At 42.2% G+C, this 26651-nt stretch overlaps 1 protein-coding gene across 1 annotated transcript; it reads right to left on the bottom strand.

The window, feature by feature from the left end:
• Window positions 1–797: 797 nt before the first annotated feature.
• On the bottom strand, window positions 798–25448 carry LOC148366785 (uncharacterized). The gene is made up of 4 exons (XM_088333592.1): window positions 25396–25448; window positions 15878–16700; window positions 7745–7918; window positions 798–5173 (listed from the first exon to the last, which is right to left on the bottom strand). Exons 2-4 carry the CDS (start codon window positions 16677–16679, stop codon window positions 5052–5054), a joined length of 1098 nt encoding a protein of 365 aa, XP_088189718.1. The 5' UTR covers window positions 16680–16700; window positions 25396–25448; the 3' UTR covers window positions 798–5051.
• Between the last annotated feature and the right edge of the window lie 1203 nt (window positions 25449–26651).

The raw sequence follows: 26651 nt of genomic DNA, 5'->3' as shown, positions 1-26651 counted from the left end.
GACCCTACACCAGAGCCCTGTAACCCTAACTCCCTTAAACCTCACCCCACCTAAATCTAATCCTGACCCTAAACCAGAACCCTCTAACCATAACCCCCTTAAACCTCACCCCCTCTAAACCTAATCCTGACCCTAAACCAGAACCCTCTAATCCTAACTACCGTTAACCCCACCCCTCTAAATCTATTCCTGACCCTAAACCAGAACCCTCTAAACCTTACCCCTTTTAACCCCACTCCTCTAAACCTAATCTTGACCCTAGACCAGAACCCTCCAACCCTAATCCCCGTAAACCCCATCCCCCTAAACCTAATCCTGACTCTAAACCAGAACCGCCTAACCCTTAACCCCTTAAACCTCACCCCTCTAAACCTAATCCTGACCCTAAACCAGAACCCTCTAACCCTAACTCCCTTAAACCTCACCCCCCTAAACCTAATCCTGACCCTAAACCAGAACCCTCTAACCCTAAACCCCTTTAACCCATCCAACCCCTCTAAACCTAATCCTGACCCTTAACCAAAACCCTTTAACCCTAACCCCCTTTAACCTCACCCCCCTAAACCTAATCCTGGCCATAAAACCAGAACCCTCTAACCCTAACCCACTAAACCTTAACCCTAACCCCAAACTACGGCCCGCTGGCCACATGCTGCCCTTCTGGGTTTTTCATCCGGCCCACCAAACAAAGTTTTTAAAAATATTATCAGAATATGTATAAAATAGTAAAAAAAAAAATCCATGATCTATGTCTATTTGGTGCTACGTCCCAAAACAGTCAGAACCCACAAAGTAGAAACCGTTATTCATTTATTTACATATTTATTAAATATACCAGGAAAAAATGTACAGGCTCAAAAATTTCTTTGACAAATAAAAGTACTCTATTTAATAAACTTTGTTTTGGACAAATAACTTCTGTTCTGTAAAATTATCATTTTAAAATCATCTTGAAAATATTTATTGCATAACTGTATTAAGGACACAATCAACTACCCATGATTTACATACTTTACATGACACTTTACCGCCCTCATGTGGACGTTATGGAAAACTGCATTCACCTACCGATCGGCCACTCCAAAACTATTGGACGAAAAAAATATACAGAGGGACCTCGCTACTTCGCGCTTCGACGTTCGCGGCCTAAAAAATAATAATAAAATAAAATAATTAAAAATATATTTTTTATTTTTTTTTAAAGCATTTTTGAAGGGGCGTCGCTACTTCGTGGTTCCATGTTAGCGGGATCAGAGCTTCGCAGATCTAAAAAATAATAATAATAAAATAAAATAATAAAAATTTAATAAAACTTTAAAAAAAAACATATATATTTTTTAAAAGCATTTTTGAAGGGGTGTCGCTACTTCGTGGTTCCACGTTCGCGGGTTCAGAGCTTCGCAGGTCTAAAAAATAATAATGATAAAATGAAATAATAAAAAAAAAAAAAAGAAAAGAAGAAAAAATTGTAAGCATTTTTGAAGGGGCGTCGCTACTTTGCAGATTTTTACTTTTCGCGGGCGGTTTTGGTCCCCGTTAACCGGGTCTAAAAAATAATAATGATACGATTTTTTTTTTTTTTTTTTTTTAAGGTGCGTGGCTACTTCGCGGATTTTCACATATCGCGGGTGGTTTTGGTCCCCATTAACCGCGGTAAGCGAGGTCCCACTGTATATAAATGTCTGGAGGTGCAAAAAATTAAGAGCCTTATATAACTCTTATGATGAAGGAAAAACAAACGGTATGTATTTATATTCATTGGAAAACGTTAACCATGTATTTTTCCGTTATCAAACATTTTTGTAAAAGTACCAAAGAGCCATCAGGGAACACCAAAGACCTGCATGTGGCTCCAGAGCAAGTTTAGTAGGTCAAGAAGTCCAAGTTTGTTGGTGATAGAAAGTATCTTCTTTTTGGTGCCTTTTTGTTGTTTTGTGGTTCTATGCAAAGCGTTTTGTTAACATGATTTTAGAGAAATTTGAAAATGAAAAAGATGTGCCCAGTGTAGGTTCCTCAAGTTGTGTTCCATATGATTATAACGCTATGTCATTGACGAGCAGAAAAGGGGCGGGGCAACAGTTTAGCCAATCAGAATGCAGAGTACAATGCACGATGAAAAGCGGTAAAGTTGTGAAACCGCGATTGAGCAAAGAATTACTATATTGCACTTTGAGTTTGGTTTTATTTTCAGTTTTTTGGTCAATTTTTTAGTTTTATCTTACTGAAATGTGTAAAAAATTTCAAAAAATTGAGAAAATTAACATGAATTTGGTCCCTCATGTATTGCTGAAGTGAGTATCTGTTTCGAAACTGTGTTTGTAGATACACTACATATATATAGATATATATGTATATATATATCTAGCCTAGATGGTAAGGCGCCCGCTTTGAGACTGGGAGGTCGGTGGTTCGCGCCCCGGCCGAGTCATTCCTAAGACTTAAAAAGTGGTCGGCGGCGCCCTCTGTTGGCTGCGGCTGCATCGGCTCGCTACAACGGGTCAGGTGCAATCGACATTTCGTTCTGTGTACATTGTTACACAGAATGACAATACAAGGAAATTATTATTATTATATTATATATATATATATATATATATATATATATATATATATGTGTGTGTGTGTCGTGTTTACCGATTGGAATCACCTGCGCCCGCTCATTTGGCGCCATCTGATTGGCTCCCTGTCACTATTTGTACCCAGTCCTGTCAGTCCCCTGTTATCAGTCCGTCAACAAACCTTTGCCCTGCAAGACGTGGGTTCTGACTTGGTCTTGTTGCCTGTTGGTATTACCTGTCCGGTATTGTTCCCGTTTATTTTGTTCTGGTTAATATCGGTTTCCAGTTTTGTCCCCGTCTATTTTTGTCTGGTTAATTATTCTCTCCTGTTTCTATATCGATCCTGTCTGTCCCGTCCTGTCCGGTATCGACCCCATCTGTCTGATATCTGCTTGGGCAATAGGTGTCGATCTTTTCGGTCGATCTTGTCAGTCGATCTAGTCTGTCTTTCCATGCCAGACTGCTGCCTAACGTACATGACTCCCCACTTCCTGTAAAATCAAAGCTTGTGTGAGAATGTCACACATTTGGGTCCTGATCCTGTTCCGGTTCATGAGTTTATATATGGCAGGGCACATAGGGACAGACAACTCACTCGCTCATTCACACCTAGGGACAATTTGGACCGGCCAATTAACCTGACATGCATGTTTTTAGTAATGTGGAAGGAAACCAGAGTTCCCGGAGGAAACCCACGCAAGCACGGGGAGAACATGCAAACTCCGCAAAGCTGTGAAACCGCGATAAAGCAAGGAATTACTATATTGCAGTTTAAGTTTTTCAATGTATATTTTTCTTCCTATGAGAAACATATCAAGTTTTATCGGAGCGCCCTCTTTTGGTTAATTTCATTGAAAAAACGAAGCACATACGCCAATTTTTTAACACTCATAGGAAATCCTTTTTTGTAGTTGCTTTGGACAAAAATGTTCCATAAGTACGAAACTTATCGCCATGACTGAAAATATTTGTTTATGGTAACGTTTTGTCAAAAACGACGTAGTTTCGTTTGAGATGTAGTTAGCATGTCTTAGCTTAGCTTCAAATACATCATTGAGTTAGCAAGTTAACAGAACGTTATTGTACTTTGCTGTTAGTTTTACGGCAACCTTTTTAGCGTTTAGTTGTGGCGGTTGTCCAAATAGAGAGCAACGAAAAGAATGAGTTTAGTGCTTTAAAAAGGGAAATAATATATTACTATGTGATCAGTTTGTTTTGTTTTTACAGTTGTTTTCCATGGGATGCCAGTTCCTTGATTTGACTCATTCCTGTTCTTTTGTTTTGAAGATTGTAGCACCATCGCTGTCGGCCAATCATGTTGCTGTTCTTTGATACCCACACCCTTTAGTTGTTTCTTTGTAACATTGAATATTTAATGAAAAGAGCGAGCACTTTAGGAAGGAATAGAATTTTCTTATCTAAGAGCCCCCCTCAGGGTCCTCCTTGCAAAATCCAAATCCATTGATGTCTTCTCACCTTATTTTTAGTGTGTACTCAAGTTTCAATTTAATATTATAATTCTGAGTGTTTGAAAACATTTTGATTAAATGGTTTATAGGCCGAAAAAGGAAATGTAACATGTACTTGCAAATGTCTGCATGTATTTTTATTGAAAAATGCATAATATCGCTGGTTTTATACTCAGTTTTTTGGTCATTTTTTAGTTTTATCTTACTGAAAAGTGGAAAAAAAAATAAAAAAAATAGAGAAAATCTTGCATCATTTTTGTCCCTGTCACGATTGGCTCCCTTTCACTATTTGAACCCTGTCACGATTGGCTCCCTGTCACTATTCGTACCGAGTCCTGTCAGTCCCCTGTTGTCAGTCCGTCAACGAACCTTTGCCCCGCAAGACGTGGGTTCTGACTTGGTCTTGTTGCCTGTTGGTATTAGCTGTCCGGTATTGTTCCAGTTTATTTTATCCTGGTTAATATCGGTTTCCAGTTTTGTTCCTGTCTATTTTTGTCCTGTTTATTATTATCTCCAGTTTCCTTTCCCGTCTAGTTTGTCCTGTTTAATTTCGTTATCCGGTTTCTATATCAATCCTGTCTTTCCCGTCATGTCCGGTGTCGACCCCATCTGTCCGATATCTGCTCGGGCAATTGGTGTCGATCTCGTCGGTCTCTGGCTTCCTGTCTTTCCACGCCAGACCGCTGCCTAACGTGCATGACTCCCCATTTCCCGTAAAATAAAAGCTTGTGTGAGAACGTCACGCATTTGGGTCCTGATCCATTTCCGGTTAATGACAATTTATATCAACATGTCTGTTTTGTTGAAGTGGGAGGCAGCTCGGGTGCTTACAGAACAGAGAGCAGGTTACCTTTGGCAGCGTGTACATATAAATAAAAGAAAATAATTGTTGGCTATTCAAAAATAAGATCCCAAATCACATCGTGTTCATGATCGATATACAGTTGATCTTCAATCTCAAAAGTGATGGTGGAGTTTCATTCAGTTTGCTGTCCAAAGAGAGGCGAGTGGTCCGTGGTACTTTCTACTTCGGGCGACGCACAGTAATGTTGTCCATCTGGATGTTGTCTCCTTGCAGTCCCGGGTTGTAATAAGCTGAACGGTCGAAATTCAGATCCAAAGGTTCGCTGTTGTCCAATCTCAGAACTGGAAAATAAATATGGACACAAGCAGTTTTACATTTGTACGTCATCGCTTGTTTTTCACGGGGGTGAACTCTAAAAAAGTTCCGTGATAGTCAAAAACCATCCATCCATCCATCCATCCATTATCCTCCGCTTATCCGAGGTCGGGTCGCAGGGCCAGCAGCCTTAAAAGGGAAGCCCAGAAGTCCCTATCCCCAGCCACCTCCTCCAGCTCATCCGACGGGACCCCGAGGCGTTCCCAAGCCAGCCTAGAGACATAGTCTCTCCAGCGTGTTCTTGGTCGCCCCCGGGTCCTCCTGCCGGCGGGACATTCCCGGAACACCTCCCGAGGGAGGCGTCCAGGAGCCATCCTTATCAGATGCCCGAGCCACCTCAACTGGCTCCTCTCAATGCGGAGGAGCAGTGGCTCTACGCAGAGTCCCTCCCGAATAACTGAGCCTCTCACCTTATCTCTAAGGGAGAACCCAGACACCCTGCGGAGGAAACTCATTTCGGCCACTTGTATCCGGGATCGGGTTCTTTCGATCATAACCCAAAGTTCATGACCATAGGTGAGGGTAGGAACGTAGATCGACCGGTAGATCGAGAGCTTTGCCTTTCGGCTCAGCTCCCTCTTCACCACGACAGACAGGGTCCGAATGTCAAAACCCACGAAGTATAAACAATTATTTATTTATTAGATATCAGCAACGTATAATTTATACAACTGTAACAAATAACAACCATAGCTCTACAAATAAAACACAGGATTTGAGTCAAATGAATGGTCTTTGTTGTCTAGCATCAGGTATTCTCTGATTGAGCCAGGTCTTCGTGGTGATTATGTCATGATTGCTTATGTGATTCAGCTGTGCCCGCTCTTTTGGCGCTAACTGCCTCGGACTCTGATTGGCTCCCTGTCACTTTTTAAATCCACGTCTATCTGTCACCTATTGTCAGTCTGTCTGCAAACCTCAGTTTACACTAGGAAAGTTTTTTTTTCGACCCTGACTCCAACCTGTTTTTTTTGCTCCTGTCTGTCCCCCGGCTTCGACCCTTTTTTGACCCTGATCACACCTACTCTCCCGTCCCGGCTTTCGACCTTTTTTCTCCTCGACCATGTGTACTCTCCTTCCAGGCTTACGACTTGCTTACGACCCCGACCACGTTTTTGCTCTCCTGTCCGGGCTACTGACCTGTTTTTCCATTCCCGAACATCAGTGTATACCAGGCAAGCCTTTTTGACCCTGACTCCCAACTGTCCCGTTTTTTGTTCCCGTCTGTCTCTGTTTTGATCCTGACCACGTCTGCTCTGCCAACCTGGCTTACAACCTCTTTTTGTCCCCAACTACGTCTACTCTCCCGTTCTGTCTTACGACTCATTTCCAACCCCGACCAGGCTTTGCTCTCCCAATCCTGGCTACCGACCAGTTTTTCCGTCCCTGACACCGCCATCACTCGCTACGGAAGATCCCCTTCCGTGTTCGGGATCACAGTCCGAATCCAAGAGCGACTTGCTTCCCGCATCCCGCGAACACCGGATCGTGGGCGCAGTCCTTCCTCTTTCTTTCAATAAAACTTGTGGTAAACGCCACGCAATTGGGTCCTGTTTCTGTTCTGGTCCTGACTGGAGCGCACTACTATATCAGCAGCCAATAAACCAGCAAAAATACTGCAAAATAATGGGACCTAATGTATTATTTACTTTAATTCTGTAAAGTCAAGTCAGTACATCAGAAATACTACAAAAACACTACGACAGTAATGCTATAATACGGAAACACTACTAGAGTAATATCACTCCAGAAATACTACAAAAAATACAGCTGAAATACTCTAGTGATATTTTCTCTTTTATTTCTGTTCCTGCAATTAATTTGGGACTCAAATAGCAGGGTTGGGTAGGTTTACTTTAACTGGATTACTTTCAATTACTTTTGGGTTACTCCAATACCAAATATGCTAATAAAAGACAAAAGAAACTAAATATGAATAAAATGACTAAATTTTGTGCAGGCTTGGAATACATGGAACGGCAAAAATGATGTTGGCATGATGAATTTATTTTCATTTTATTTCTGTCGCATTTTATGTTAGTTTTGCCGGAGATCAAAGCCAGGAGAGAAAGCTTACCACGTGTTGTGAGTCATCATTTTATTCATATTTAGTTTCTTTTGTCTTTTAGTAGCATATTTGGTATTGGAGTAATCCAAAAGTAATTGAAAGTAATCCAGTTAAAGTAACCCTACCCAACCCTGTCAAATAGGAAGGTTAAGCATATTATCGTAGCAGCTAAGTGCCATTGTTTTGCTCTAGAACATGGCAAGAATTTAATATACAACAAATTGCTGTTCCACCAGCTCCTACTTGACATGCAGACGTGAGCGTGTCGTTTTTGTGAGGTCCAATTTCATAACATAACAAGGACGTCTCTCCGAATAATAAACTGAAAGCGACAACAAAAAAAATGCCCTGCAAGTAGTCGTATTGTTTATTGTTTACAATCTCTCAAGCCATCCGTGTGCTGTCTAGATGCTCGGATTTCCCCTTTGGGCATCGTTAAAGGATTTTTTTCGAACTTATCTCATCTCACCTGGGTCCGATGGGAACTCTTCGACCAGTTTCCTGTGCGAGAAACCTTTGACGTGTTTTCGCTTCAAGATGATGTACGCCACCAGTCCCACCACCGACACCACCACGGCCATTCCCAGTATGACCCCCCACGCTTCGTTGCGTTTGCTGTTGCTGCTGCTCTCTGGTGACAAGCCTTCATGAGAGGAGAGTTGACGGGTTGGAAAAGGGGGAAGAAAAGAGAGTTTTAATATACAATACTGTCATGTTTGTTGTATTTTTCACAGACAACCAATCTTTTTTTCTTTCTATCCCTCTCTCTCTATCTAGCTATTTAGCTATCTATCCATCCATCATCCATCCATCACTCTCTCTCCCTATCACTCTATCTATCCATCTATCTCTATCCCTTTCTCTTTCTTTTTGTTTCTATCCCTCTCTCTCTATCGCTCTATCTATTTAGCTATTTAGCTATCTGTCCATCCCTCGACCATCTATCACTCTCTGTCTGTCTATCTATCTATCTATCTATCTATCTATCTATCTATCTATCTATCTATCTATCTATCTATCTATCTATCTATCTATCTATCTATCTATCTATCTATCTATCTATCTATCTATCTATCTATCTATCTATCTATCTATCTATCTATCTATCTATCTATCTATCTATCTATCTATCTATCTATCTATCTATCTATCTATCTATCTATCTATCTATCTATCTACCTATCTATCTACCTATCTATCTATCTATCTATCTATCTATCTATCTACCTATCTATCTACCTATCTATCTATCCATCTATCTATTAAGGGTTAAGGGAACTATTCAGACGTAAAGCCTAGGTGTGAAATGCACAGCCCACCACTGCTATTTTGTTTTCACTCGGATGCTTTCGGGAGGTCAGGAACGAACGCATTATTTTTAATCAATTCATATCGGGGAAACCATCTCGTTGCTCAAGCAATTCGAGCTATGAGCACAAATTAAGCTCCTAAGAATGGGTACCACCATATCTGCATTCCGGACCACTGGTGTGTATTTTGCATTGCACAGTGGGCCCTGAAGTATTTACCATTCACACTGGCCTCTTTCGAATGAGTGTTAAAGTGATTTAGTAAGTGTTTAGTCACAAACCGCCATGACAGCAATTATGTGCATCGACCAAAGGAGAGCACTTTCCTGACTCTCTGCCACCAGTGTTTCATTTCAAGTGTACACGTGGTCGGTAAATGGAGTATTCCATACCTGTCAAGCTGTATGTTTTTGCCGTACAAAGTACGTTTATTATGCATTTTAAGACGCGTACGACGTACGAGAAAATCTGTACGGAAAAACGCAAATTTGTCAATTATGGGTATACACCGACCATCAAGCGACAAATCAATCAAGTCAAACGAGTTCGCCGCGGTAGCCTCTATCTCGTTTTTTTTCATTGCAAACAAAGCGAGCGGTTTGATGCTACTGTGCGCATGCGTCTGCCGCCTCGGATTTCATGTGGTGGTTATGTAGTGAAAGGAAGTCCGTCTCTTTTTAGAGAACCGGCTTTTTCGGCTCAACTCATTAAAGAGAGCCGGCTCTCGAACGGCTCACTTGCTTTGATGCATTATATTGCGAATCATTATTGTTGTATAAAGAAGTTAAGAAAAAGAGGAAGTATAAAAGGAGAAAATGGAAAAAGACAGGTTTGTGGTTATCCCTTTAATAAGGATATTTTTAACAATAATTTAATGCAGAAAATGAATTCATAATTTGAATAAGAAAATGTATTTTTCTACTTACTTATATTTGCATGTATTTTTTCCTTCTACAGTGAACGTCCAAGCGACTTCATTTTTGAACTCTTTTGATAATAAACCTCATTCATGTCGAGCACCTCAGTATCCCACAACAAAATGTTAATTAACAATATATATGATATAACGAAACGCATGTACAATATAACATGTCAAACTACATAAATAAGCACGTTTGAAAAAAAATATATGTGTACGATTATTTTGTATTTTGTAAAGGAAAATCCAACATTTTGGAAGGGCATGTGGAGGTTGACAGGTATTGGATTACCTCTGCCTTAACAAAAAAATCAAATCTATTGAGACTAGAGGTAAGATCTTGGGCCTGGACTGGAAATTTGGGCATTATTAAGGTGAGTCAGGCAGGGTTTCTCTCTCGCAGTTTTTTTCATTGAGGATCTGCAAAGCATGCCCTTACTCGAGTGATATTACTTTGAAGTACTGTTCTTTGGTTTGAGTAATAGACTTCGGCGCTGCGCCTTAAGGGTGCACTTTGACGCTGAACTTCAAGGTCGCGTGTACTTCGGCGCCAAAGTGCACACTCGATTTGAAGCACCCAGCCTGAAGTAAACCCGAAGCTACATCTCGGCGCTGCATTTTGGCACCGCACTTTCCTTCAGCCGAAGAAAGCACTTTGGTGCCGAAGCGGGAACTTTGGCGCAGAAGTACACACGGAGATGAAATGAAGCTTCAGATTCACTTCGGGCCAGGTCCCTCAATTTAAGTTAATTGTTCGGGCTCGGGCTTGTTCGGGCTTTGATACCTGCGGGTCGGGTCGGGCTGGAATTTTCAGGCCCAATGGTACCTCTAGTTGAGATGAAGCCGCAGGGTCACACAGTTTTTTTTTTTCGTCTAATTTAAGTCAATTTTGTAACTCTCAAATCAAAGCTCACATAAGGTCCATCAATCGAGGACTGGCGATGATTAGGGGTGGGCGATACTGGTATCGATCAGATCCAAGTAAATACAATTTAATTTCAATCGATAATGAAAATTTTTGCTTGGAAATATCATTATCATTGAATAATTGAACTCTCCCCACTTGAGTGAGTTTATAATTTTGATGAACACAGCACAAACATGTTAGGCACCAATAATGTCAGGACTGGGACGGAGACAGGAGCCACTTTCTTTGGGTTTCTCATAAGTTTTTTGGGAAGAAAGAGAAAGGGTTGCGCCCACGATCCGGCGATTGCTGGACGCGGGAAGTGGATCTTCCGTGTCAGGAACGGAAAAACAGGTCAGTAGCCGGGACAGGAGGGCAAAAACGTGGTTGGTATCGTTTTTTTTCGTTGCAAACGAAGTGAGCGGTTTGATGCTACTGTGCGCATGCGTCTGCCGCCTCGGATTTCATGTGGTAGTTATGTAGTGAAAGGAAGTCCGTCTCTTTTTTAAGAGAACCAGCTTTTTCAGCTCAACTCATTAAAGAGAGCCGGCTTTCAAACGGCTAACTTACATTGATGCATTATATTACGAATCATTGGAAGTGAGTCGTAAGCCAGGAAAGGAGAGTCGAAGTGGTCGGGGACAAAAAGAGCCGGGACGGGAGAGCAGACGTGGTTGTGATCAAAAACGGGTCATAACCGGAAACATACGGGAGCAAAAATGGGACAGGTGGGAGTCAGGGTCGAAAAAGGCTTGCCTAGTATACACTGAAGTTCGCAGACGGACTGACCACAGGGGACAGATAGGAGTGGTTTTAAATAGGGACAGGGAGCCAATCAGACAGCCAATCAGAGTCCGATCCAGTTGGCATCATGACAAATAATGTATCTCACAATGTCCCTTTAAGAGTTTTCTGTTAGTTATTGCTAGACTTGTTTGGAATGGGCATTAAATGGATCCTGGCTTTCATCGGCATTATGAAACCTATTCTGTTTTTTGGTGATTCAACTTTGTGAGCAAAAATCAGTTTTTATGTTGTTCTAACTGCAACCTGCCACAAAACGAAACATTTCAGGTGTCTGCTGTGTTGTTTTTACCAGCAGAGATTGCATGCTGAGGGCGGCTTTTTCATGGTTTGACCAAGATGCCGTTCTGCATGCTTTTTCCTCACATCTTCATGTTGTTTTTTTCCTTTCAGTTCTTTCTTTGTGTACAGAAATCAAACATACCCCATGGTTTTGAAGACATATAAACAGAGGCTGAACCTTGGGGAAGAAAATCAAGGCTAAAATATAGAGTGTTCCAAAATTCTTTGGGACATTTGAAGTCCTCATATCTTCTTAACTATAAATGGCAGTAAGATGAAAGTTGTGCCATTTTAAACCTAAGGCTACTGATTTTCTAATTTATTTTCAGAGCCACGAATGGCGTCTACTCAACCAGAAATGGCTTGAATTTGTAAATACTAAATCATGGACTGTTGTCTAACGACCATTTCACAGAAAACCCTCAAAGAAGCCACCAGAGAGGAGGTCCAGAGTGAGATGGCATTATAAATTCATAACAGATGGGTTCTTATGCCCAGCTAAAGGAATGGGACACCCCTTAACTTCAGAAGATAGGATTGAACAAGTGGGAACTGCTTTACAGAGGAACCCCTGTAAATTGATCCAAAGAGCCAGTAGGGATGTTTAGTGTCCTACAACATAGCATGTCTTAAGAAGATGACTGAACATGACGCCTTACAAGCTACTGTCAGGAACCAGAACCGGATCAGGACCCAAACGCGTGACGTTCTCACACAAGCCTTTTATTTTACGGGAAATGGAGATTCAAGCACGTTAGACAGCGGTCTGGTGCGGAAACACAGGAAGCCAGAGACCGACGAGATCCAATTGCCCGAGTTGATACCGGACAGGACAGGACGGGACAGACAGGATCGATAATGAAACAGGATATCGAAAATAAACAGGACAAACAGGACGGGAACAGAAACTGGAGAGAATAATAAACAGGACAAAAATAGACGGGAACGAAACTGGAAACAGATATTTAACAGGACAAAAATAAACGGGAACAATACCGGACTGGAAATACCAACAGGAAAACAGGACCGAGTCAGAACCCACGTCTTGTGAGGTAGAGGTTCGATGACAGACTGACACCGTAAGAGAGAGCACACTGAGCTTAAATAGACAGAGAGCCAATCAGTTAATGAGCTGCAGCTGGCACCACAAGGGCAGGGCCAATTGGGCGCCATGGCAACTGTGACAGCTACAATTAGTCCAACAGTTGAAGGACACTGATGAACCAGCTTGTCTTGACTTTGCAAAGATGGAAAACAAATGGAAACAAAACCAAAAAAAGTTCCCCGATATTAAAAAGCCTCCTTGATTAAAGCCCGCTATTTTGGAACAACTGGTATAAACAGAGGGCAGCACGGTGGAAGAGTGGTCATGGGATCAAATTCAGCTACCAGCCTCCCTGTGTGGACTTTGCATGTTCTCCCTGTGCCTGCGTAAGTTCCTTCCCACATTCCAAAAACCTGCACGTCAGGTTAATTGGCCGGTCCAAATTGTCCCTAGGTGTTAATAATCAAGTGTGTTGTCTGTCTCTGCGTGCCCTGCAACTGGCTGGCAACCAGTTCAGGGTGTCCCCTGCCCACTGCCTGAAGATGGCTGGTATAGGCTCCAGCACCCCCTGCTCATTTCCCAAGGACAGTTGGGATGGGTTCCAGCACCCCGCGAACCTTGTGAGGATAAGCGGTGCAGAAAATGGATGGATGGATGATTCCAATGTGTTTTGGCCAGCATAGAAGGCCTTGCAGGCCCTGATGGCCCACTACAGGCAATATGACTAAATACCTAATAGAAATGAATCTAAATATACTTGTAACTCTTTGCCTGTGCTAATGGCAGAGAAGATAAATTGAGCTCCACCACTTTCCTAAATCTTTTGATTTCCTCTACTAAAACGTCGGATCCTTGTCCATGCTGACTAAGAAGTCATGAAAGAAACCTTTAAGCAGCGTGGGCAGCCGAAACCCAACCCAGAGCTCTCTTTTTCTTTTAAAAGAAAGGGTGTTTGTCCTTAGCCTGTGTGAAATGTCAACTAAAGTGGGTCGGTGGAAAAGTGGACAAAATAATGTGACCAGAAAAAGCTATTTTTCTCAGTAGCAGTGGGCAGATTGATCCAAATATCGATATCACTGATACAGAGCAATCGATTGGATCGATACTTGTAAGATTATACTTCCATTATAACTTTGAAATTGGATCGAATTGTGTTTACACTTTATTTGCACAGCTGACTTTATTTGCAAAATACGGTGCAATGGAAGGTATTTTAGTTATCATTTTATTATACAGTATTTGTATTTGCATTAAATTGATGGGTTTTTTTTTTGGTTTGACTCTCTTGACTTTCGTTCTGAATCCGTTGTTTCTACTAGTATTGTATTTCTAAAGTATTAAATATTGACTTTGCATTGTACTGTTCACACCATTTGCACTTTATGACTTTATTTTCTAAATGTTGACATTGTTATTGTCACAGTTGTCATGGTACCCAATTGGCCCCGCCCGTGTGGCACCAGCTGAAGCTTGTTGACAGATTGCCTGCCTGTAAGTATTTAAATTATGTCCTGTCAGTCCTCTTTTGTCGGTCCGTCTGCTCTGTTTTTACACGGCAAGCCCTTTTTCCTGTCCTGTTTTTTTCTCCTATTTGTCTCCTGTTACAATCTGTTTTGATCTCGACCACGTCTGCTCTCCCGTCCGGAATTACGACCTGTTTTAATCTCGACCACGTCTGATCTCCCGTCCCCAATACAGATCCATTTTTGATCTCGACCACGTTTACTCTCCTCTCCTGGCTTTCGACTTGTTTCCGATCCCAATCACGTTTTTGCTCTTCTATCCCGGCTACTGACCCGTTTTTTCCGTTCCCAACACCGCCATCGCTCTCCACGGAAGTCCCACTTCCGCGTTCTGACCGACATGCTCCCCGCGACCAGCGATCACCGGATCGTGTGTGCAATCCTTTCCCTTCTTCTCACTCAAACTTGTGAGAAAAGTTACGCGAGTGGGTCCTGTCTCCGTTCTGGTCCTGACAGTTAGATCTGTATATATTTGTGACTAATCACATTGCTATTTTTTTTGTTTGACTCTTTTGACTTTTGTTCTGAAACTATTATAGTAGACATATTCACCTTTATTTTTCGTTACTACTAAAGTTTGCATTGTGTTAAATTAATAAAAGTGTCAGGACCGTAACGGCGACAGGACCCACTTGCGTTGCGTTTCTCACAAGTTTTATTGGAAGAAAGAAAAAGGGTTACGCCCGCGATCCACTGATTGCTGGACGCGGGAAGCAGGTCGCCCTGAACGTGGAAGTGGATCTTCCGTGGTGAGGAATGGCTGTGTCGGGAACGGAAAAAGGGTCAGTAGCCGGGACAGGCGGGCAAAAACGTAGTCGGGGTCGGAAGTGAGTCGTAAACCAGGAAAGGAGAGTAGACGTGGTCGGGGACAAAAGAGGTAGAAAGCCGTAACGGGAGAGTAGACGTGGTCAGTATCAAAAAACGGGTCGGAGCCGGGGGACAGACAGGAGCAAAAACCGGTGGGAGTCAGGGTCGAAAAGGCTTGCCTAGTGTTAACTGAAGTTTGCACACAGACTGACAAAAGGGGACAGATAGGAGTGGGTATAAATAGGAACAGGGGGCCAATCAGAGTCCGAGGCAGTTGGCGCCACAGGTGATTCACATCGGTAATCATGACAAAAAGTTAAAATCAATTAATTTCTTAAAATTTTGGCGATGTCTCATCTCATCTCATCTCATCAGCCGTACCGCTTATCCTCATTAGGGTCGCGGGGGTGTTGGAGCCCATCCCAGCCAACATCGGGCAGTGGGCAGGGGACACCCTGAACTGGTTGCCAGCCAATCGCAGGGCACACGGGGACAGACAACTCACTCGCTCATTCACACCTAGGGACAATTTGGACCGGCCAATTCACCTGAAATGCATGTTTTTGGAATGTGGGAGGAAACCAGAGTGCCCGGAGGAAACCCACGCAAGCACGGGGAGAACATACAAACTCCGCACAGGAAGTCTGGAGCTGGATTTGAACCCACGACAGGTTCCCATGACATGATCTGTGCCGCACAAGCGCTAACCACTGCGCCGCCGTGCTGGCCCATTTTGGCGATGTGTTTATCGTAATTATAAACCAACACAATGGGGTTGAATGATCTTGACATTAAAAAGAGCAATTGACGGATGTTGACAGGTATGGTGTTGAGTCAGTATCAATAGATATTCCCCTCGATTTACTTGGATCGGATCGATTCCCAGTATCGCCCGCTTGTGCGCACAACTTGGATTATTTTCAGTTTGTGCACAAGTTTTTTCTCCAGACTTTAAAATTTGCATCTGAACAAAAGTTCAAATCATCTACACATTTCAAACCTTACCTCTGCCAGAGTCGCTCCCTGCTGTTGCCTGTTTATCCGTCAAGTTGCCTTCGGGTATTTCGCGAGTTTCGGCCGTCGCGTTGGAGGTCACGGGTGCCACCGTGGTTGTTGGCGAAGGTGTTGCAGATGTCTCGTTTATCTCCATTGCTGCTGTCGTTGTCATGGTTGAGTTGTGAGCTTCTGTGACGTTGCTTGATGTTGTGTCACCCTCGGGTGTTTTTGTAGTTGTCGTTGCTGCAACTGTTGTCATGGTTTCACTCGCATTATGGACGTCAGGTGCCAACGTGGTGGTCGTGGTGTTTTCTACATCGCTGTGATTGGAAAAGTCTGAAGATGTGGTCAAGTTTTGATCAAGCGTCTCATCATTTCGGAGAGCAGGTGTCACGGTCGAATTCAAATTCTCCTCCCCGGTGAAGTTGCTTTGTTTTGATTCCGTGTTTGTTTTGTTGTTGTTCTCGTCCGGCAGTTCCGGTTGCTCCGCTGAGGCATTTAGGGATGTGGGAGCTGTGGTTGCTATGGTAACTTGCAGATCATCCGATGTTTCGTTTTCAGACGGCTGGCGACTGCCCACGTTGTTTTCGTCGTTAAACACCGGGTTGCTGAAATTATTGCTCGTCTCCCAAGCGAACGTTTCACCTTCCGGACCGTTTTGCTCTTCGTCTTCGGGAACCTGGTCCGGCTGGCGCAACCAGCTCTTATCGAGGGTGAGCGCTGGAGGATCCGTCACATTTTGGAGCGATGACAAGTAAAAAGTGTGAGCAAATAGAAGCAAATATATTGTCATGAGACAATTTCTTCCCATTTCTTCTTCTGGACAGTATCCCTGAAACACAAAATTGAGTGTTTTTATTAATGGTTGCTTGGTTGGTCCCTAACAATGTTCCCTGTAATTTTCCACGAGTCTGAACATTCACACAAAGTCGGTGAGCAACGCTTGAAACAACAGTGAGCAACCATAATCCAGCAAGTGTGGCAAGATAATTAATTATCAAACATGTCCAAAACTTGACATCAAGTTACATTTTGCTGAGTTTCCGGCAATGCAAAATGATTTTTCTCTTTTGAATGAATTGACTCATGTACGATTGCAAAGGCTGTACGGCCTACAAACGTCTTTCACAAGATATCCATTTCTTTTTATTTCCTGATATATTTTGTCTCATAATATTAACATTTTCGGGGGCTTATTTAGTCGGTTGTAAGATACAGAACTGTACTTAATCATATTTTTTAGTGGAAGTACAATGTTGGCAACAAGATTCACTTGATATAATTGGAAAATTTTTGAATGCAACACAAACTTTTTCATCTTTTTTCTGTGTTTTTTTTTCTACTTTTTTTTAAATTCCTTTAAAAAAAATCTCATTGTGTTTATTTTTTCCGAGCTGTTACTTTTTTCTTTTTGTTCTCTATTTCTCTATTCTTTTTTTCTGGCTTTTTTCTAAATGGCTTTTTTTCTCTTCCTTTTGTTTCTTTTTTTCCCAACTTTTCACTACTTTTTCATTTTGGTATTTTTTTCTTTTTTGTTCTATTCCCCCCTTCCTCTACGTCATTTTGTGCATAATTTGACATAATGTTTGGTCATGTTGGGATTAAAGAAGCAAAAACGACCTGAAGAGCCGTTTAGGACCCGAAAGAGCCGGTTCCTTTTAATGAGACGAGCCGAAGAAGCCGGTTCTCGACAAACTCTACTAACTTTACTCAACTTCGTTCTACTTCGACTCGACTTCAAAATACCGCATTTAGGACACAACGTCAGGGGAACCCGTGTATTTTTACCTTCATGCACTGTAACTTTGACTTAAGTCGCTTCTTGATTAGTAATTTTGAGCCCTCATTTTTTTGCGCTGGCTAGATTTTCTTGTGCACTAAGAATGTGCGAGCGGTGCGCAATTGCGCACACGCGCAGCTTAGGGGGAACACTGATCCCATTTCCTGTGGTGTGTCTTTGGCAAATACAGCCTGTTTGCGCCCATCCCTCTCCAATATATGTTTCCACACCGTCAGGCATAAAAATCTGTCACCTTTCGGGGAAAATCACCAGACGTGAAAAAGAGTGACCTATGTGAATTGTATAGATCCGATGAGAGAATTTCAAGTAAGGTCAATATTTGTATAGCCCTTAATCACAAAATGTCTGAAAGGACTGAACAGGTTCCAATTGCACCATCCCCTGATCTTAAACCAGGGGTGTCAAACTCATTTTAACTCGGGGGCCACACGATAGAATAAACATTCTGTCGGGGGCCGGACTAGTAGATTAAAGAGAAAGAAAGAGAGATAAAGAAATAAGAGAAAGAGGGAGGGAAAAGGAGAGAGGGCGGGACAAAGAAAGAAAAAGAGAGAGAGGGAGAGAGCGTGAGAAACAAAAGTAAAAAGTCATGAGGGGGGGGGAAGAAAGGGAGGGGAAGAAAGAAATCCAAAGAGAAATAGAAAAACAGAAGGAGAGAAAAGAGAAAAGAAAGCGCGAAGGGTATGAAGAGAGAAAGAGAAAAGAGAGAAAAGGAAAAAAGGAAGTTAGAGCAAAAGAGGTTAAAAGACACAGAGAGAGAAAGAGACAAAGAGCAACAAAGGAAGAGAAAAAGAGATACAGAGAGTGAAAGACGGATTGTGAGAAAAGGGGTGGAAAAGAAAGAGAGAGAGAGAGAGAGAGAGAGAGAAATAAACACAAGTACAGTGTCTTTGTGAGAGGCACCTGGCTTTGGCAACATCAAGTTGACATATTTCAACCTGCAGCTTGTTTTTCTCTTACGCTCCTCTGAGTGATGTCTCGCGGGCCGGATTCAATCCCTTAGCGGGCCTGATCTGGCCCGCGGGCCACCTGTTTGACAACTGTGTCTTAAACCAACATGCGGGCAAGGAAAAAGTCAAAACCTCCGCATGAGGAAAATAAGAAACCTTGAGAAGGGGCCTCACAAGTTGGAATCCCCCTTCCGGTATGACAAGGGGGCAATAGATTTAGCATTGGGTAACAGTACACAAAACATAGTGAACATCAAAAAAGAAAACAATAGGTTGTCAGGACCAGAACGAAAACAGGACCCTCTAGCGTGCGTTTCTCTTAGTTTTATTGAGAAGAAGGGAAAGGAGAGTACACACGATCCGTATATCGCTGGTTGCGCGGAGCAGATTGCTCAGACGCGGAAGTGGTATTTCCGTGGCGAGCGATGGTGGTGTCGAGAGCGGAAGAAAACAGATCAGTAGCCAGGACGGGGGAGCAAAATCGTAGTCAAGATCAGAAAAGAGGTCGGAGCCGGGAAACAGACGGGAATTATAACAGGAGAGAGTCAGGGTCGAGGAGCTTGCCTAGCGTAAGCTGAGGTTCGCAGACGGACTGACAACCGGTGACAGAAAGATGGGGGTTTAAAAAGTGACAGATAGCCAATCATGACATAGGTAATATGTTTAAATTTGTCCAGAAAGTGCATGACAGCAACAACACCTCAAGCCTTTAAAATAGTTTGAGGTTCTGAGGAGAGTTTTCCCAGAGTAAATCTGAGGCGGTGCGTTTGAATTAAAATCAGTGTCTTTGGAGTACTGTATTCATTATTATTGTATTTATTCTGAGGATGTCAAGGTTGTTTGTTATTTTGACTAGTATTGCACACAGCGGTTTGTTATTTTGGCCCGATGTAGTATTGACTTTTGTTTTGCACTGTTGTTTGTTTATTCTGGCAAAAGCAGTATTTGAATCAATGTCACTATTGGCCAATCATGTTGCTCTTCTTTCATATCCCATACACCTTCCGGCTGCGCCTCGTTTTTTATCTTATAATTGTATTCTCTTTAAAATGTTGGACGGCAAAGGCCTAAAATCATTATGGTGTTTCAATCAACTCTATCTATCTATCTACCTTGGTTATATCCCTCAAGAGGGGTGACCGACAGGAAGACAAATACATACAATAACAAAGAAAAGAAAATAGGGAAAAAATAGCAAAAAACACACACAAACATTTTTGGACTATGGCCAACCCAAATGCCCAAACCCCCCAAAAAGTTAGGCACCTCGGCACCTAAGTCGGTCATGCTTTCGTCCCTCCAGATGAAACGGGACACAAGAAAGCGGCCATGTCACTCGGGTCAGGGTGACACAACACACTCTTCTGTTCAACAGCAGGGCCTGACAGTTTCAACTGGTTTACCCCTGCTGCATCATACAGGTGCCCTGCCTATCCCTTCGAACGTGTCCAAACATCCCACTATCCTTTTACAAGACCTCTCCACTCATTCCTATCACCAACAAGAGCTCTAGCTTCCACTAGATTTAGACCTCTTTCCTGCTTTGCACTCATAACACCATCCATCCACGTCAATCCCGGCCTTTCTCTTGGTCTCCTTCCATTTGCATGTCAATCAATACCCTCATATATTTACTTGGGTCCAATCGATACTGAAATCCTCAGTATGACCAAACCCTGGTTTGGGATTTATGTATTTCCGGTCAGATTTGGGAGTTTGGAAAGGTTTTTTTCAATGAGGGGATGAGATTCATGTCTGCATTCACTCACTCACTTACACACTCACTCACTCATGTCCTTGTGCTTGGAAGATTTTTGTAATGTGTGGCATAAAAGTTCCAGGACTGGAATTCGGACGATCGATTCCTAATATACATTTTCCTATTTAATGTATTCAACCTAGAGCATAATTCATTGGATAGGATTTGGGATCCTTAGTCATGGTGTTCTTCCTCTACTACAAGTTTAACGGCAGTTGGTATCATTATTTCAGTGTATTACCGCCCCTGAATATGATTTTTACTGAGACAAGAGTCTCCTCTTCTCAAAAACTTGTAACAAAGTATAATATACTTAAATAAATTATGAGAGAAGTGACGCAGTGGCACACGGTGTGACTAGCCTGGCTTGGTTAGCCTCCAGTCAGTCAAATCAAATCACATTTACTCGTATAGCCCTTAATCACAAAATGCACAGGTTACAATGACACCATCCCCTGATCTTAAACCGTCATGCAGGCAAGGAAAAATTCAAAAACCTCAGAACGTGGAAAATGAAAAACCTTGAGATAGGGCCTCACGAATGGTAAAACCCCCTTCCAGGATAACCATGGTGCAATAGATTTTGCATTGGGTAACAATACACAGTCTGTCACGAGGCGTGGTTGCGTGGAAGGTGACCGGACCAGAACGGAGGCAGGAGGCATGAAGGGAGAACTCAAATGCGTTGACGATCCATAAGTTTTATTTAATAAAATAAAAGTCGCCCAATACTCCGGGGCAAAACAGAACAATACAGAGTTCCTCCGGCACGAACTCAACAGGACATGGCATAACAGACTAAAACATGACAAGGCATAACAGACTAAAACAGGACAAGCATAACAGACCGGGATTGTGTATAAGAGTAATGAACCAGCAACCGCAGAGCCCACAATGCAGCCTTAAATAGCAGACCCACAATTAGTGGAACTGCTTCAGCTGTTGCCCAGAGGGCGGGGCAGACTGGTCACCAAGGCGACCGTGACAACAGTCCTGCTTGACCGACTTGTGGGTGAGTTTCATCTCATCGATCGTCTGAGTGTTGATTAAATTCGGGTCCATTATTTTGGTTTGTAATCCCTTTATTGACGTGTTTTGTACTCTAAAGTTATCCTGTAGTTTTTATGTCTTCGTAATATACCTCGTACCACCAAGGGTCCCGACCAGGGGTTTGAACTGGGCACAGATGTATCCAATTATTAAATGTGTCTTTATTTTCGCTTAATTGACATTTCGTCTGACTTACATGTTTGTCTATACAATTTCCCCTCTTTGTAATTTGCTCGTTTTGTGAATTAGCACGAACAGCTCCCCTGTGTTTGTATTGGGCCAGCACCGTCACGTCACGTTCAGGGACACTCTGTAAATGTGATCATCCTATTGTAATTTACATTTGTTTGTGTTAAATTGTCCACTATACGATGATTGTGTTGTTATGTAGTGACAACGTTTCATTTTATGTTCATGATTGATGTAAATTCAGTCCTGAATGACGACGCAGTGGATTGATCGTCTGGAAGATTTTCCACCATTGCATGTTTCGTCGCACTGTGTAGCAGTTGAAAAATCAAAAAGCAAACATCTCCATTTCATCAGACCTTTGTCCCTTGTTTTTATGTCCTGCACGGTTGTCATAGCGCCCAGCTGGCCCCGCCCCTTGACACCGGCTGACCTGCATTTCCTGATTACTCCTATGGGTACTTAAATGAACTTTTTGGAACTGCCCTTTGCCAGATCGTTGTTTACTCTTGTTGAAAACCTGTTCATGCCAGTTTGATACCTGTTTATTCTTGTTGTGCTTGTTGGACTTTGTTGCACGTTTGTGTAACATTCTGAGAGATTCCTGCAAGTTCTGTTTAATCCCGTTAAATGCCTAGTCTGTAGATTTGCCTGCATTTGAGCCTGCTTTGTTTTGTTTTTGGTCTGTTTGTGTGTTGGACAACTTTTCTTTCTCAATTAAAGTGACAGATCGTCTACGCAAATGAGTTCCAACTTCCTGCTTCCCGACCCGTTTCAAGACAGTCCCGTTCCGTTTCATGACACTTGTTCATCAACACCAACAGCGTTATGGGTCCGCGGTTGCCACAGTTGGAGACACACCCTGTCATGGACTGATCAAAACAAATTCCACTTGATCTTTTTGTTGTTTTGCAGATTCATTATTAGATGTGCATGGAATGAAAAGCCTGTAGTTTATTTTAAGATAGGACTTGTTAAGCTAGTTCTGGATTTATATCTGACTCACTTCATATTTTCAGTATGCTAAAATAAAATACAGTAAACCCTTGGGGTTTACTTAAGTTATCGCAGTTTGTTACGTCACGAATTTTCATGCTGTATTGTGTTCTGCATTCTGATTGGCTCCGCAGTCGCCCCGCCCTGTTTATCAATGGCATTGTGTTCTGAGTTGTACGGATACATAAAACCTCTTAACGAACCTACATTATGTATGCTCAAAACTTTTACATTTTTAAATGTGGCGAAAAGACATAAAGCCAACAAAATGCTGTGGACCGACAAAAGGACCAAAAGGCAGAGGAAGATGCTTTCTATTGCCAATAAAGTTGGACTTCTTCTTCTGCTAAAATGGCTCCGGAGCCACATGCGTCTCTTTAGTGCTCCCTAGTTGCTTCCTGGAACTTTTTCAAAAATGTTTGATAATGGTAAAAATATATGGTCTAAGTAAAAGGACAAACAAAATACATTCTTAATGTTTTCCAATTAATAAAGATGGATACGAAAGACTTATAGGGGGCTTTACAGATTTTTGCAGCTCCAAATATATTCTTGGGATGTTGTTTTTTTCTTTTTTTCCGTCCAAATCGGCTTTCAACTTTTGGGTTGCCTATCGAAAAGTAAACTTAGTGTTCCGTGAGCTCAAAATGATGGCGACAAAGTATCATGGATTAAGTTATTAATTTAGTGGTCCAATTAAGCAGCAAAACTAAAATTGGAATTTGTTGTTGCTTTTGTTGGATTCGTTGATTTGTGTGCCTGCCCTGCTGTTTGACTGAGAGCATGCACCAGCCTATCACAGTTGCACATACAGACAGTCACACCCACCCAAAACACACACATGAAGCCTTCCACAACCTGCCCCATGATAGCATTTGCTGTGTGTGGCAAAACACAATGCACGATGAAAACAATCAAAGTATCAAATCCGTGATACTGCGACTGTAAAGAACTGTTATTTAGATCTCCCCTAACTAGATCTCCACACACACATACTGGCATCAGCTTCCTTTAATGTGATCTGTTTCTTCCAAATACAACAAGTTCACCAATTGGTGGCAAATGCTTTACAAGCTTTGCATCCTGAACAGATGTCATTGACAGCTGTTTCTCTACATTTTGTCAATCATGAACAGCGTTGTTCTCTGAAAATAGCCTGTAAGGTATCAAAAGATATATTCAAAGAAAGGAGGCACTACTGCCTTGTCAAGCTGTCTTTTGTAGACAGGCCAAGGAAAACCTTGTAATCTCGGGTGATTAAAAAAAAACTACCACACTAGCATTTAGGTTAACGTTTGAGCCAAAGCATAGAATTCTGGTGACAGGGTGGTGGTATTTTATCAAAATTTAGGGGGAGCGGGGATACGAAAGGCAAGACAATTTTTGTAATTCAACATCTCGACAATTTGTGGTAGGAATTATGGTAACAACATCCAGGATACAGTCAGTGGACAGAAAAACCCTAGAGAGGAATCAACACAGCCTAAAAGGTCATTGGTTGCTCTCTGACAGTCTAGAAGACATTACCGGCTTATGATACCGTAGCAGAGTCATTAACATTATAAAAGACAATTCTCAACCCGGCTACTTTTGCTTTGACCTGTCCGTCTGTCTGTCTTCAGGTCTGTCTGTCTCTCTCTCTCTGTCTATCTATCTATCGATCTATCTATCTATCTATCTATCTATCTATCTATCTATCTATCTATCTATCTATCTATCTATCTATCTATCTATCGATTGATCGATTTTTGAAAATCGTGAAACCAGATTCCCCGATATCTATGAAATACATTGTTTATCTTTTGTTTTATTCTTATGTGCCTTATAAGAAAAAAAAAATCACGAGTGCCGCGGTTGCCATGGCGCCCAATTGTCCCCATCCGTGTGGCGCCAGCTGCGGCTCATTGACAGATTGGCTTTCCGTCTATTTAAGCTCAGTGCTCTCATTTTTCCTTTGTCAGTCCGTCAACGAAGATCTGCCTCGCAAGACATGGGTTTTGACTCAGTCCTGTTCCTGTTGGTATTTCCTGTCCAGTATTGTTCCCGTTTATTATGTCCCGTTTAATTTTGGTTTCCAGTTTTGTTTCCATCTATTGTTGTCCCGTTAATTATTTGCTCCAGTTTTCGTTCCTGTCTAGTTTGTCCTGTTTATTTTCAATATCCTGATTCATTATATATCCTGTCTGTCCCGTCCTGTCCGATATCGACCTCATCTGTCCGACATCAACTCGAGCAATTGTTATTCCTGTCCTTCCATGCCAGACCGCTGCCCAACGTGCATGATTCCCCATCAAATAAAAGGCTTGTGTGAGTACGTCACACGTTTGGGTCCTGATCCTGGTTCTGACAACTAGGTGTATTTTCAAAGTACTTCTCATAGTTTCGGAAAATACGGTACCTGTCATTGCACAATATTTTGAAAAATTAATCAGTAGTGTCACCACAATTTGATAAGATTTGAAAGCAATAATGTATTAATCTTATGACACACTAACAACATTATAAGTGATCTTTAAGATAGGAAGAGAGTATCCATCTTAAGACGATAGTATCAATCCGATCTAAGTACTTGCTCAGCATAAATAATGTTGATATTTGGATTCGTCCGCCCAGTGTTATTAATAAGGAGAATTGTAATCATTATTAATGGGAGCAAAGGTTGCCAGGTATGTGACTATGTCCTTACTATCCAAGCCATGTTCAATAAATCTATCTATTGATCTTCAAGTTTGTCATTAAACTCGGACTTTTAGAGTACAAGAGGCAAACGAAGCCTTCTTACCTTAATCTCAGATTCTCTCTCCGAAGAGAACAGGTTGGACTGTTCTCAGTCCGATGCGATGAACCCGAATGGTTTAGCGATGACCCTGCGGGAGAAAGAGGCACTTACGCAGTTGGCAACCTGCTAAACCTGCTGCTACGCCTTACAGCAATGGTGACACGCCCGCAATCGAATCCACGAATACGAAACACAAACAAAAAACTGGTCTCTATTTTTATAGTGATTAAATAGTGGGGGGGCTATGAGATGTGAACTTTGTATTCAAATAGGCTGTTTGTGTCTTTTTCCTGTCTTACATATGATACCTGAGTGAATTCCCCCGAGTGGGCGGGGATTGAAGTCACAGGCCCCCCTGTGGCAGAAGGGGAGGCGACAGCTGTCGTCATAGCGACCCGAAAGGTGAACGCCGAGTTCAGGTTTCATCCTTTGTCCGGCAACTTGAGGTAATACCTTAAAGGTACAGTATTACCTCGGTTATCTTGGTCGATGGGAGGAAGAACCCTCGCGAAAAGCATCCAAAGGCCGATTAACTGCAGATGTTTGGGTCTTGTCCCAAACCTAATGACTTTTGGTTTTCAGTTTGTCGAATATTCCCAATAGACCTAGACTGAATAGACTGACTGAGGAGATTTATGAAAGATGCTTGGGTAATATGAATTGACCAATCGGGATCCTAGTGCTCAAGGGTTCTGGCTGATAGGCTTGAATCTTGGCTGTCTGGAACGTTGACCTGCGAAGCAGACCCACGGTGGTTCAGGGTTCAAATCCAGCTACCACAGCCTCCCTGTGTGGAGTTTGCATGTTCTCCCTGTGCCTGCGTGGGTTTCCTCCAGGCATTCTGGTTTCTTCCCACATTCCCAAAAGGTTAATTGGACGGTCCAAATGGTTCCAAATTGTCCCTGGGTGTGAATGAGCGAGTGAGTTGTCTGTCCCTGTGTGCCCTGCGGTTGGCTGGCAACCGGTTCAGGGTGTCCCCTGCACTCTGCCCGAAGAAAGCTGCTCCAGACCCCCGCGACCCTACAGAGGATAAGCCGTGCAGATAATGGATCGATGGATATATATGTAGATATATGGGTATCTACAAACACAGTTTTGAAACAGATACTTACTTCAGCAATGCAGGAGGGATCTATATTTTGCATATATATATATATATATATATATATATATATATATATATATATATATATATATATATACATATATATATATATATATATAAATACATTCATCCATCCTTTATCTGCACCGCTTAT

The sequence above is a fragment of the Urocampus carinirostris genome, chromosome 4 (genome assembly GCF_059441175.1).
Source record: "Urocampus carinirostris isolate Australia breed hairy pipefish chromosome 4, RoL_Ucar_1.0, whole genome shotgun sequence".
NCBI classification, from domain to species: Eukaryota; Metazoa; Chordata; class Actinopteri; order Syngnathiformes; family Syngnathidae; genus Urocampus; species Urocampus carinirostris.
Note: the sequence above shows the minus strand (reverse complement) of the source record. Positions and strands in the feature narration are given on the sequence as shown.

Bases quoted from the DNA above. Each gene is read 5' to 3' on its own strand.
- LOC148366785 (XM_088333592.1), bottom strand. From the start codon at position 16,679: ATGGGAAGAAATTGTCTCATGACAATATATTTGCTTCTATTTGCTCAC. The intron at 7,919-15,877 runs GTAAGGTTTGAA...CCTCTCATGAAG, and splicing joins AGGGAGCGACTCTGGCAGAG to GCTTGTCACCAGAGAGCAGC. The intron at 5,174-7,744 runs GTGAGATGAGAT...TTTATTTTCCAG, and splicing joins AGAGTTCCCATCGGACCCAG to TTCTGAGATTGGACAACAGC.